This window comes from Aotus nancymaae, unplaced genomic scaffold, assembly GCF_030222135.1.
Source record: "Aotus nancymaae isolate 86718 unplaced genomic scaffold, 86718_ANA_hifiasm-v0.15.2.pri h1tg000003l, whole genome shotgun sequence".
Classification (NCBI taxonomy): domain Eukaryota; kingdom Metazoa; phylum Chordata; class Mammalia; order Primates; family Aotidae; genus Aotus; species Aotus nancymaae.
The window spans coordinates 11,119,192-11,132,063 of record NW_026988414.1 but is presented as its reverse complement, the minus strand read 5'-3'; the positions used below and the strand labels follow the sequence as shown (position 1 = coordinate 11,132,063).

Genomic DNA, 12,872 nt, shown 5'->3' with positions numbered 1-12,872 from the left:
CTGCTGGAGCAAGAACTGTCGATAGTGGATTATCGGGAGTCAGCCCGGGACCACGCTCCAAGCATTAGAATTCTTTAGAGGTTGAGCCAGAGCACAGGAGGGCAATGTGAAGCAGCGTGCTCTGAGAAAGAGGTGAAGGCACTGGGGCTTTTAGTCTGAAAAGGGAAGCACTCAGATAGGACAGAATCCAACTCTCTGTCCCTGAAGTTGTGGGGACTAGAAGGTGGAGTTGTTTTGTGGGCTCTGAGGGGCAGGGGCAGGAACAATGCAGGGAAGAGACAGAGTGGCCGATTTTAGCTTAGTGTAAGGAAGTACTTGCTGATAGTGGAATATGTCCTGCAATGGAATGAGCTGCTCAAGGAGGTGGTGTCTTATCACAAAAGTTCACTAACTCAGTGCTCTTCCTGGAAGGGTGTGGGAGAAAGGGGAGATATGTTTTGATGGAGTGACTGCTCTAAGCAGGATGAATGATTAGGAAGAAGCCTGTCTGCTGCTCTGGAGTCAGGATGGGGCTCAGCCAGGCTTGAAAGCAAACTTGCCTCCTACACTCACCCTCTGCTCCAAGTTCACAATGCGCTCGCGGTCCAGCTGGCTCTGGTGGATGGAGGTGGCCAGGGCCAGGTGGGAAGCCTCCACTTCCTTGTTGAGGACAGCAACAATGTTCTCAAACACACGCAGCTTTCCCTCCAGTTCAGCCAGAAGCTTCTCCTTCATGAAGTGCTGCAGGGCCAGCTCCTCCTGGCTCTCGGAGCAGGGTGCCCGGTAACAGTCTACCTCTAGGTCCCCTGCCACTTCCACAGCCGCCTGCAGCTGCAGGTCTGACAGGTTCTGCTCTAGGGCCATAGGCCCAGACTCCAGGCCAGAGCCCAGCCGGGCCTTCCACTGTTTCATGAATCCCAACAGCAGGTTTAGGTGTGAGGTCTGGTAGGTGACCTCATGCTCTTGCATGGACTGTGGGCTTCCCTGCCAAGAGAGTGGGGCTGATCAGTGTAAACACTGGAGGGAGGACAGGGGAGCAGCGGAGAGCAGTGGAGAGCCCTGCTATCAAAAGTCACCAAGGAAAGTCAGATCCATTCACCCGGCAAAGAAGAATGGCTTTCTGTACAGTGGGAGGGATTGAGGAGGAAGATCCTGGCATCAGACATGCCCACGATGAGCCGTATGCATTGCAGCCTCTAATTCTGCCTTGCCCTGGAGTACAAGGGTGATTCAGGACCATGGAGAGAGGCGGCAGGGGTCAGGTGGGGGTCATTTTAGTGATGTTCTGCCAATGCTTAGGTGAGACATTAAGAAGAATGTCCCTGAGTACTATGATGACTTAATAGTAGGATGTGATGCTTGGGAAAGTCATTAGTATAAGGGACATCCAGATGAGTGGGCTGACGTTATGGGAAAATCCTGGAGGGGCTGCAGTGGGGAGACCCAGAGGTCCAGAACCGTAGTGGACAGATCTCCTTTCTCACACTCAGATTCTTACCTTGAAGGAGCAGCCGACACCTGCAAAGGGGCACCCAACTCCAACCTCAGCCACCTCTGGGTGAGCCTGGAAATAATAATCACGTCACTGAATGTTAGAGTGATCCCTGTGGCTACCCCGGGGTCTCTCTGCAATATATCAGGATCCACCAAGGCAGCAGATGAGTTGGTCCACACAGATTTGCAGATGCTGTTCCCTCTGGCTATCTCCTTTCCACTCTTCAAGCTTCCACCCTTCCATGACTTTCCTTCAAAACAGGACCTGGGCCCCGACTGTGATCGCGGGTAGAACTGCTGTTTCTCCTGTCATGGCGTAGTCTGCACAGCTCCGTAACCATCACTCACTCTCTGGTTGCCCTGACTGGTTGGAGGGGCTCTGTGATGGTCATGGCACATTCCCAGTGCTGAGGGCAGTGCCTGGCACAGTGGAGACACTCAGAACACACTGGCTGCTCCCTCCTCCTGAAGCCTATGGGGAATCGTGTGCACACAATTCCCATCTGCATCCCTCCTTGGCCGTCTATCCTTGACTGAGGTGCGTCCACTCTGCACAGCTTTCCCTTCCAGATAACGTCCAGCCGGGGGAAGGGACACAGAGGGTCTTCAGTACTATTATAATAGCAATTTGACCCCACTGTTAGCCTATTTAGGTGTGAAGCGTTTACCAAATGCTTTCATGGCTGTAATTCTTCCCAGGGCTCCTTACAGCATGGTGGGGAAGAGAGGGTGGGTTTTACTCCTATTTTACTTATGAAAAAACTGAGGCTCACAGAAGAGAGAGGATTTGCCCAAGAGGCAGAGCTGGGAGGCAGCACAGCCACAGGGCCCCTCCCACACACATCACTACCTATTAACAGGAGTCAGCCCAGGAGAGATGGGAGCAAAGAGTTTCCAAAACATATACAGTCATGCAACAGGAATACGTTCTGATAAATGTGTCATCATTGTGTGATCATCATAGAATGTATTTACACAAACCTGGATGGTATACCCTGCTACACACCAAAACTCTGTGATAGTCTATTGCCCCAGGCTACAAACCTGTACAGCAGGTGACTATACTGAATACTGTAGGCAATTGTAACACGATGGTAAGTATGTGTGTATCTAAATATATCTAAACATAGATAAAATACAGTAAGAATACAGTAGTATACTCTTCTGGGACCATCGTATGTGCAGTCTGGTGTTGACTGAAATGTTATGTGGCACATGACTGCATCTTCAAAATGGCTTATATCCAGAATGTGTAGAGAACTCTTACAGTCTAATAAGAAGACAAATGACCTAATGAAAAATGGGCAAGGCCAGGCTCCGTGGCTCAACACCTGTAATCCTAACACTTTGGGAGGCTGAGGCAAGAGGATTGTGCTTGAGGCCAGGAGTTCAAGCCCAGCCTGGGCAACATAGTAAGACCTCATCTCTACTTTAAAAAATTTAAAAATTAGCCAGTCTTGGTGGTGTGTACCTATAGTCCCAGCTACTTGGGCAGCTGAGGTAGGAGGATCACTTGAGTCCAGGAGTTCAAAGCTGTAGTGAGCTATGATCACATCACTGTACTCCAGCCAGGGTAGCAAAGACTCTGTCTCTCTTTAAAAAACAACAACAACAACAACAAAAAAACACAAAATAACAGACACAATCTATGAAAGTATCTTATAAAGTTAAACCATACTTATAAAATAATTTACTTACAAACCATACTTATGGGTGGGTGTGGTGGCTCAGGCTTGTAATCCCAGCACTTTGGGAGGCTGAGGTGGGCAGATCATGAGGTAAGGAGTTTGAGACCAGCCTGACCAACCTGGTGAAACCCCGTCTTTAATAAAAATACAAAAAAATTAGCCAGGTGTGGTGGCATGTGCCTGTAATTCTAGCTACTAAGGAGGCTGAGGCAGGAGAACTGCTTGAATCTGAGAAGCAGAGGTTGCAGTGAGCTGAGATCGTTTCTCTGCACTCCAGCCTGGGCAACAGAGTGACACTCTGTCTCAAACAAACAAACAAAAAAACCATACTTATGGCTGGGTGCGGTGGCTCATGCCTATAATCCCAGCACTTTGGGAGGCTGAGGCGGGTGGATCACGAGGTCAAGAGATAGAGACCATACTGGTCAACATAGTGAAACCCCGTCTCTACTAAAAATACAAAAAAATTAGCTGGGCATGGTGGCGCACACCTGTAGTCCCAGCTACTCAGGAGGCTGAGGCAGGAGAATTGCTTGAACCCAGGAGGCGGAGGTTGCGGTGAGCCGAGATCATGCCATTGCACTTCAGCCTGGGTAACAAGAGCGAAACTCTGTCTCAAAAAAAAAAAAGAAAAAAAAAACATACTTATAAAGTTATCATACAATCCACACATTTCACTCCTAGGAACTTACCTAAGAGAAAGTAAAACATAATGTCTGTACAAAGATGTGTATGTGAGTGTTCGTAGTGTCTTTGTTCGAAGCAACCCAAATGTGTCATCAACTGGTGAGTGGATAAACAAATTGGTCTGTATATACTACAGAACAACCAAACGGAATTAAATACTACTAACACGGATGAACCTGAAAAACATTATGCTAAGTGAAAGAAGACAACACCAAAGACTACATACTACCTGTTTCCATTCTTACAAGCTTCTAGAAAAGGCAAAACTAGAGTGGCAGTAAGCAGATCGGTGGTTGCCTGGAGCTGTGGGCAGGGAGGGGAGTGACTATGCAGGGACAGAAAGCAGCTTTATCCTGTGCAGAAACGTTTGCCACCTGATGGTAGTGGCGGTCACGTGATTATTTACATTCATCAAACTGTATACTAAAAATGAGTGAGTTTTATTGCATATAAATAATATCTTGATTCTATAAGCACTCTGTTATTATTATTTTTTTTTAGAGAATAATTTCATGGAACCACGTGAAAGGGGATTTGGATGAAAGCAGGGGAGGACAGAGGTCTTTCAGACTGAGCAAATACAAAAAGCCACACTAGTTATTATTCTTTAAAAGTAACATAAGCAGAGAGCTGTGGGCTTAATGAGTACAGTTGGTTTGGGACACAGACAGAACATAGCCCAGCAAAGGCCACCCTGACCCCCCCCAACTGCCCAGGGCTTCAGGGACAAGTTGTTCCCAACAAAGAATAGAAAACAGATGTTTTATGGAGGGCAGGCAGAGGGCGGTCTTGGCAGGGAGACCGTGCTGGCTTCGGGAAGTCTGTGGTGATGAAACCTCTCCCAACATGTAGCTTTTGACACGTGAGAACAGTGGAGGAACCGATGCTAGGTGTGGACCTCGCTCCTGGGCGAATACACTCGGGGCAACCTCTCCGGTCCCACCACTCCCCACAGGTCCATGATCCAATTCTCCACGGTTCTAAGGGTTGAAGCTTGATGGGAGAGTCATTAAAGGGATAAGAACGTGAAAATGATCAAGCTAAGAGTGAAATTCCAGACATCACCCTGCAGGTAGAGGGGATGTGTCTTAGCAGTGGAGCCTTCCTGGTGTTGTGTAAACAGCAAATGCCTGTTTCAGGGAGTAAAATGCTATACAAATGTAGGGGCATCCTTCTGTGATGTGTGTACAGATATGGACTGTGATGAGCCTTGAACGGCTGCTGGAGGAAGGGGCAGGGTGACTTGAGAGGCTTTTCCATCATCATTACTGATTCCTTAGAGTGCACGGGAGTTCAGGGTATGGCCTCTGGAGCCAGCCTTTTGGGGTTCAGAGCTTGTTTCTGTCATTTCACATACTAGCTTTGTGGCCTGAGGATAGTTATTAACTTCTCTGTGCTGCAGTTTACTCATCTGCAAAATAGGGATAATAATATATATCCCCCTTATAGGGTTATTGTGAGGATTAAATGAGATAATACATATAAGCACTGGTATTAGTTACCTATTGCTGCTGTAATAAAATGCCACAAACTTAATGGCTCAAAACAACACAGCTTTATTATCATATAGTTCTGGAGGCCAGAGGTCCTAACATGGAAACGTCAGCAGGACTGCGTTGCTCCTGGAGGCCCAAGGGGAGAATGGCTTCCTCCCTTTCCCAGCTTCTCAGGGCTGCCTGCACTCCTCAGCTTGTGGTCCCTTCCTCCATCTTCAAAGCCAGCAGTGGAGCATCTCCCCTTCTGATTCTCATCTCCCTCTTCTGAGGACCCTTCGGATTACCCTGGGCTGGCCTGGGTAATCCAGGGTCATCTCCCCTTCTCAGAATCCTTAATTTAATCGTGTCTGCAGAGTCTGTTTTGCTGTTTAGACTCAGCATCCCCCACCCAAATCATATGTTCAGGTCCTAACCCCCCGTATCTCAGAAGATGGCGATAGGGCCTTTAAAGAGCTAATTAAATTAACATGAGGTCATTCGGGGTGGGCCCTAATCCAATGTGACCGGTATCCTTGTAAGAAGAGGAGATTTGAAGAGGGACCATGTGAAGACACAGGGAAAGGATGGTCACGTCAAGGCAAGGAGAGAGGCCTTGGAGGAAACCAACTCACCAATACCTTGCCTTAAACTTCTGGCCTCCAGAACTGCGAGGAAATACATTTCTGTTGTTTGCACCGCCCAGTCTGTGCACTTTGTTATGGCAGCCCTAGCAAATGCATAGAGCCATGCGAGGTCGCGAACTCACAGGTCCTGGGGGTTCACATGGGGACATCTCTGGAGGACATTATTTTGCATAACACAGTGTTCAGTAAATATGAGCCATTATTAGTATTAGTAATAGTAATAAAGGCCATTATTAGTATTAGCAATAATGGCTCATATATATTGAAATTATTCAGAACTACTACTGAATACTCGTTAATTCTACTACTACTAATAACACTAAGAATACTAATTAGTAGTAATACTATCAGTATTGATTAGTGATACCATTATTCCTATGGATTAAGCACTGCCAGTCCCAGTCCCCCAACGGCTGTCATATACATGTATCTCATTTAATCCTCACATCACAAACTCTTCACAACAAATTCTCTAAAACTCCATTTTTCCCACTGGATTTCCTCAAGGCGGTGAGGAACATCTCTAAATGAACAGGACCAAAACGTGTTTGAATGTTGTCCCATAGGATCCCCGCAGCAATCCTCTGAGGGAGGCAGGGCTGGATTAGTGTCGCCTTAATACCAGCAGAAACAGGGAATGGCTTGTTTAAGGCCACACCGAGCTTGCGAGCCAAGGAGCCGGGCACACCTGCGCATTCTCTCCCATAGTTGTGAGCCCCTGCAAGGCCTGGTGCTGACCTGGCACTCGTGTAGACACTGTCCCATCAGATCCTCACAGCCATGAGGAGGAGGTTGGGGCTTTGAACTTCTGCTTCCCTAGTGTCGGTGGAGAAGCCAAAGCCCAGGGGTGATCAGTGACTTGCAGGAGGCAACGGGGCAGCAAGGCGAGCCCAGGAGCCTGGAGTCCATGTGCAGGCTCCGTCCTCCCCACCACAGCCTCCTTGCCTGGGGTGGCCTCACCTCAGGCCAGGGATGGAGGGGACAGGAGAGGGAATCAGGAATCAGACTGTGTTGCAGGAGAAGAATAGGGCATCTGTCCTGGGCCAACCCTGGTACACGTCTGGTGTCACAAGTGGCCCCTGTGTGAGTAGCCTTACTGCCTGCAAATTGCTAAAAATAAAGTGTGCAGTGGAATTTCCTCCAAGGAGGAGACAGAAACAGAGAAAACAGATTCCCAGCCCTGAGGGAACACTTGTTCTTCTGTCTGGGTCTGAGGAGTCTCTGGGTGTGTGGTGTTTCCAGCCACCCTGGCTACCCAGGCCCTTTGTGGTGGGGTCACAGTGGGCCCTAGTGGGGGGCCCCATTCTGAGACCAGGGGCCTCCGGGAATGTGAGTGTTAAGAGGGTGTCGGGAGCATGAGTGCCACCTCTGTGCGGCCCCTGCGTGGGACAAAGAGGATCTGAGCATGCCAGGCACTGCCTACCCCCACGCCAGGCTGAGGTCAGGGATGCCTGGAGGGGCTGCTTGGGCTCGGGTCTCAGCTGGTCACGAGGGGAGTCACACGGGGAGCTTAGTCAGTCTGCCACTGTCCACCCATTCCTGCCCTCCTTTGTAACCGGGCCAGTTAACTCTGTCAGCCTCTGCTCAGCTCGACTGCCGCCTCTCCAGGAAGCCCTGCCTGATTCTCCTGGTTGAAAGTAGTCTTGCCCATTCCTGTTTCTTCCATAGCACCAGGTGGACTCCTGCACTAAAGGGTGACTGTGTTATTGAAGCACGTATGAAACATTTCGGGGAGGGTTTCTTGTGTAGAGGCAGCATAGAGAAGATGCCACCAGCTCAGGAGCCATGGGTTAGAGCCTGGCTTTGCTTCCTACTTGCTGTGTGACCAGTCCAGGCACACCTCCTCATGGAGCCTCAAAATACTACCTATTGGTAAAACAGGGCTATGGCCACCACCCGCCACACAGGATGTCATAGGATTGGAGCGATTACAGATGAACACTGTCAAGCTCAGAAGTCTAAGTTTTGGGGGTTTATTCCCAAGCATTCAAGGAACACAGATAAACAGGAGCACATTTACCCCAAATGCACAGAGACTAGGGAAAGACTGTTCAGTGTCCTTCCACGGAGGCAGGACTGACTCATGGGACAGGAGGCCAGGTTGCCTTTTGCGGCCTCATCAGCTCAGTACAAGGAAAGAGGAGAATGTTGCAACAGTCAGAGCCCCCCAGGGTGGGCGTGGTTGTTTCATGGAATAATGAGCTCTCTGCCATTGGAAGGACACGGAGCCATGTAGCAGGAATCCAGTACAGAACAGAAATTGGACTAGACAGTTTAAACTCCCGTCAGTTTCTGACTCTAGAAAAACGAAGGCATTACTGTGAGCTACTGGCATCAGATGTCAGCTTGCCTTTGACCTTCCTGAATGGGCCTCAGAGGGAAGAGAGTAGGGGAAACAATCATTTGCTGGTCCTCAGCAGACAGGACTGAAGGTTATTTTCCAGCCCCTGGTCATCCCCTCCTTCACTGTCACTTCTAAGATCATGTCAAGCAAGTATCAAGTCTCTAACTAGGTCAACATTAATCCTTTAATACATGCTTCTTACATTAGTTAATTGGTCCATGGCTCTGGTCACTTCTTCGGGAGATAATCATCTGATGAAGTCAGAGGCTGAGGACAAACTGATAAGCACATGGCATGGGAAGTTCTGCAAGGAGGGATGGCCCAGCCCTCTACCCTGCCTCCATTTCCCAGGTCGCCCCAGATGTGCAGGCCAACTTAGGAATTACCACATATGCAAAAGGTTGACTTATCATCAGCCACTTTCCTGTGGTCAAAAGTTCCCCAAATTTCCCATTAGGGCAAAAGTCAGAGGAGTCCCTGGTCCTTCCCCTATGTGGCTTTGTGTAGGTGATCAGATCATGACTATCACCCCACCCCAGCTTTTCACCAGGAGTACAATGGTGAGTCTGCAAGGTGGGGAAGCCACTTTGCAGAGAGGGGAGGGGGCTAATGTCTCTCAGAGGTCTGCCTGCATTCAAGAAGACTTCTTTGCTACCAAATATAGGCAGCTTCCTCTCCCATCCCATAGCCTGTCAGGGTGCCTGTAATTCTACCATTAAAGTCCCTTCATTTGACTTAAGGCAGCAAGTTTCAAACTGTGCCCTGCAGGGCCCTAGGAGTCCCCAGAACCCCTTAATTGTTAAATGGAGCAATTGACAGGCGGGGGCTCCAGGCTCCCCCTCCATCAGAACACTTCTACTTTCATCTGATTGAAAAAGAGGGAAAAAAAAGCCATTGGATTAAGAGGTATTAAAATATCTACATTATCTAAGATTTACACAACAAATGTATATTAATTTTGTTAAGAGGAAAGAATAAAACAAGCCAAACACAAGAATCCTAGAGCATTCAAGCAGGTAAGGGCCTTTTGCAAGTGGGGACAGTGGCCCACAGAGAGCTGAGGGTCTGCCTGTGTCTCACAGCCGGTCCACCAAGAGCCAAACAGGGAGGGTCAGGGAGTTAGTCCACCAATCAGTGTATCATATTAACTCCTACCACGTTGCAGAGAGGAAAGTTCCAAGAACATGCATTTGATCCTTACTCTTACTCCCTGAGGAACCTGTGGATGGAGGGGCTGCTGAAAAGCAGATGCAAGAGTGCTCAAAACCAGCTCTGGGTGGGACAGGAAATTCCCCTGAACCTTCTGAATCAGAGGGACCAGCTCAGAGAAAGGAGAAGGAGGTGTGGACACTCGTCTGCCTCTGGTCCAAGGGTAGGGGGATAGCTGCCCCACCGGCACTGCTACTGTGATCTGGACATCACAGATCCTGGAAAGGCTTTGCAGGGCCAACTTAATATCCTCATTTTATAGATGCAGAAACAGAGCCTGGGAGTTGCCTCCACCCAAGCAGAGAGTTATGCACAACCTGGACATCAGGCTCCTGATCCCTGGGCCACAGTTTACTGCAAGAAGAGGGCTTTGGCTGAAAGGAGCCAGGCACCTCACAGTGGAGGTAGAGAGGGTGGCTGGGCACTGAGACTCCTCTGTGGGTCTCAGGGCCCCATGTGTAAACAAGAGGATTTGATTTTGAGCAGCAACTCCTGCCTGTTTGGATTCACGGACCAATACAAGTGTGTTTTTTTTAACCTGAGAGATTAACAAAGGGATTGCTATCTTTTTAATTTTACTTAGTAAAGGCTTTACCAAAAACTATCATCTACGATTACATCCTCTCGTTTACACAAAGACATGCATAGGACGGACAGAATCTCAGAGTAAAGGTTGATTTTTTAAACGGAAAGAATTTAGTTTACATAAACTCATTTATATGATTGCCTTATTTATCTATTTATTTTTTTTGAGACGGAGTCTTGCTCTGTTGCCAGGCTGGAGCGCAGTGGCACAATTTCAGAGCACTGTAACCTCCGCCTTCTGGGTTCAAGAGATTCTTCCACCTCAGCCTCCCAAGTAGCTGGGACTACAGGAACGTGCCACCACACCTGGCTAATTTTTGTATTTTTAGGAGTGATGGGGTTTCACCATGTTGGCCAGGATAGTCTCGATCTCTTGACCTCATGATCTGGCCCTCTTCGGCCTCCCAAAGTGCTGGGATTATGGGCGTGAGCCACCATGCCTGGCCTAATTGCCTTATTTTTATCATTTTGTCATGAGCTGATGGGAATGGATCAGTTGTGGATAGCATGTGGGAACCTCTGAGCTGGATGTGTAACCTATGAGGGGCCTTCCAGCTGGGGAGGCCAGGGTTCTAAATTGTAGCTCCTGAAAATGTTTCTCTGGCCTATCACACTTCCAAAGGTGTCTCTTATCCCTAGAAGCACGTTTGGCAGAGCCCAAGAGGTGAGCTGATCATGGTCTCTCCCTGCCTAAGGGCAAACAGAGGCAGACAGAACCATCAGATGAGGAGTTTGCTAAGTATTTTTGTAAAGGGCTGGACGTAAATATTTTGGGCTTTGAAGTCTCTGTTACAAGTACTCAATTTTATATAATTTTCATGTGTCCCAAAATATCTTTTTTTGTTTTTTTTTGACAGGGCCTTATTCTGCCGCCCAGGCTGGAGTGTCGTGGAGTGATCATGGCTCACTACAGCCTCGACCTTCCCGGGTTCAGGTGATTCTCCCACCTCGGCCTCCAGACTAACTGGAACTACAGGCATGTATCACCACGCCAGGCTAGTTTTTGTATTTTTTTTAAAGGTGGGGTTTCACCATATTGCCCAGGTTAGTATCAAACTCCTGGGCTCAAGCTATCTGCCTACCTCTGCCTCTCAAAGTGTGAGAATTACAAACATGCAATTTTTTTTTTTTTTTTTTTTTTTTTTGAGATGGAGTCTTGCTCTGTTGCCAGGCTGGAGTGCAGTGGCTTGGTGTCAGCTCACTGCAACCTCCACCTCCCAGGTTCAAGTGACTCTCCTGCCTCAGCCTCCCAAGTAGCTGGGACTACAGGTGTGTGCCACCACGCCCAGCTAATTTTTATATTTTTAGTAGAGACGGGGTTTCACCATGTTGGCCAGGATGGTCTCAATCTCTTGACCTTGTGATCCGCCTGCCTCAGCCTCCCAAAGTACTGGGATTACAGGCATGAGCCATCATGCCTGGCCACAGGTATGTAATTCTATGTAATTTGAATTCTAACACTTCAGAATTACAGGCATGTAATTTGGTAACAGTTTGTCATCTACCAAGGGGTGTATCTTTGTTATTATAAGAGCTTTTTTGATGATTATTAATTAGGCCTCATAACAATTCTGTGATGCAGAAAACAGATTTACAGACAAGCAAGCTGTGGCTTGGGAATATTAGCAGTGCACCAGACCACACAGTGAGAGAGTAGCCTCACTCCGCCTCGAGAAATTACAGACCTATCATTCTTTTGATTTTTTTCAACCATTTGAAAATATAAAAACCGTTCTTAGCTCGTTGCTCAGGTGGTAGGCCAGAGGTGGCCCATAAGCCATAGTTTGCGGACCCCGGACTGGATTGCTCTCACCCTAAGTCTACTGCCAGGTGGCTTTGGGCAAGACGCTTCACCACTGTGAACATCAGTTTCCTCACTCCTTATAAAGTGAATTCAGTCCAGACTCAGAACTAGGAGGGAGGTGCCTGCCAGGGGTGGAGCAGGCAGCTGTCTGCTCAGCCTCAACCTGGAAAAATCAAGACAATGGACAAATACTTTTCTGTGATGGGCCAACATTACCTTCTCCTGAGTTCGAAGATGGCTTCCCGGGCTTATAGACTGGAGGTCTTCCCCTCTGCATTTGGGGCAGATCCGATCCTCGCCATTCCTGGAGAAACAGGGACAAAGCCCTGGAGTGATGCATTCTAGCTCCCTGCACCACCCACTGTCCTGACAGCTCCAGAAGCCCGAAGCGTCAGCAGGTGGTGATCGCGTACGTTCACAATCCCAGGGCCACTTCCTAAATTGCAACAGTGCCGAGCATCCAACGTTTTTCGGTGGTTTGCAGTGAGCTTCCTGGGCTGCCAAACCTGCCCTGACTGCACTGACCGGAAGCTATTATAGCCCTTACCTGCCCCACTTAGTGTGAATATTTACAGGTTTCATTGCAGAAACATTAATGTGCTTGATTACAAGGTGCTGCCCCATTCCCTGCCAGAAGAATTAGGTGATGCCCTGATTTGCTTTTCTAAAAAAATTCTGAATTCCAAAACACATCTGATGCCAGGGATTTTGGCAAGAGATTGTTGACACGTGACTATACTTGCTCTTCTCATTTGGTCCTCCATTTGGTTTTGGTCTCATATTTTTAGTAATTACAGAGGATCATGGCCTATTAGAACAAGAAGGGGCCTCAGAGAACAGCTGGCCTGGAGGTTCTTAATCAGGAGTACCTGGGTGCCCGTGGTTTTTTTTTGGTTTTTGGGTTTTTGTTTTTTGAGACAGGGTCTCACTCTGTCGCCCAGGCTAGAGTACAGTGGTGTGATC

At 48.2% G+C, this 12,872-nt stretch overlaps 1 protein-coding gene across 5 annotated transcripts in view; it reads right to left on the bottom strand.

Moving 5' to 3' along the window:
* TRAF1 (TNF receptor associated factor 1) overlaps positions 1–12,872 on the bottom strand; it is a 29,108-nt gene that overhangs the window by 11,478 nt on the left and 4,758 nt on the right. For all 5 annotated transcript variants that reach the window (XM_012458235.2, XM_064378461.1, XM_064378453.1 and 2 more), the window contains 3 exons: positions 12,126–12,213; positions 1,478–1,543; positions 553–963 (listed from right to left, as the gene is read on the bottom strand). In XM_012458235.2, the coding sequence (XP_012313658.2) occupies positions 553–963; positions 1,478–1,543; positions 12,126–12,213 (565 nt within the window). The remainder of the gene's footprint in view (positions 1–552; positions 964–1,477; positions 1,544–12,125; positions 12,214–12,872) is intronic.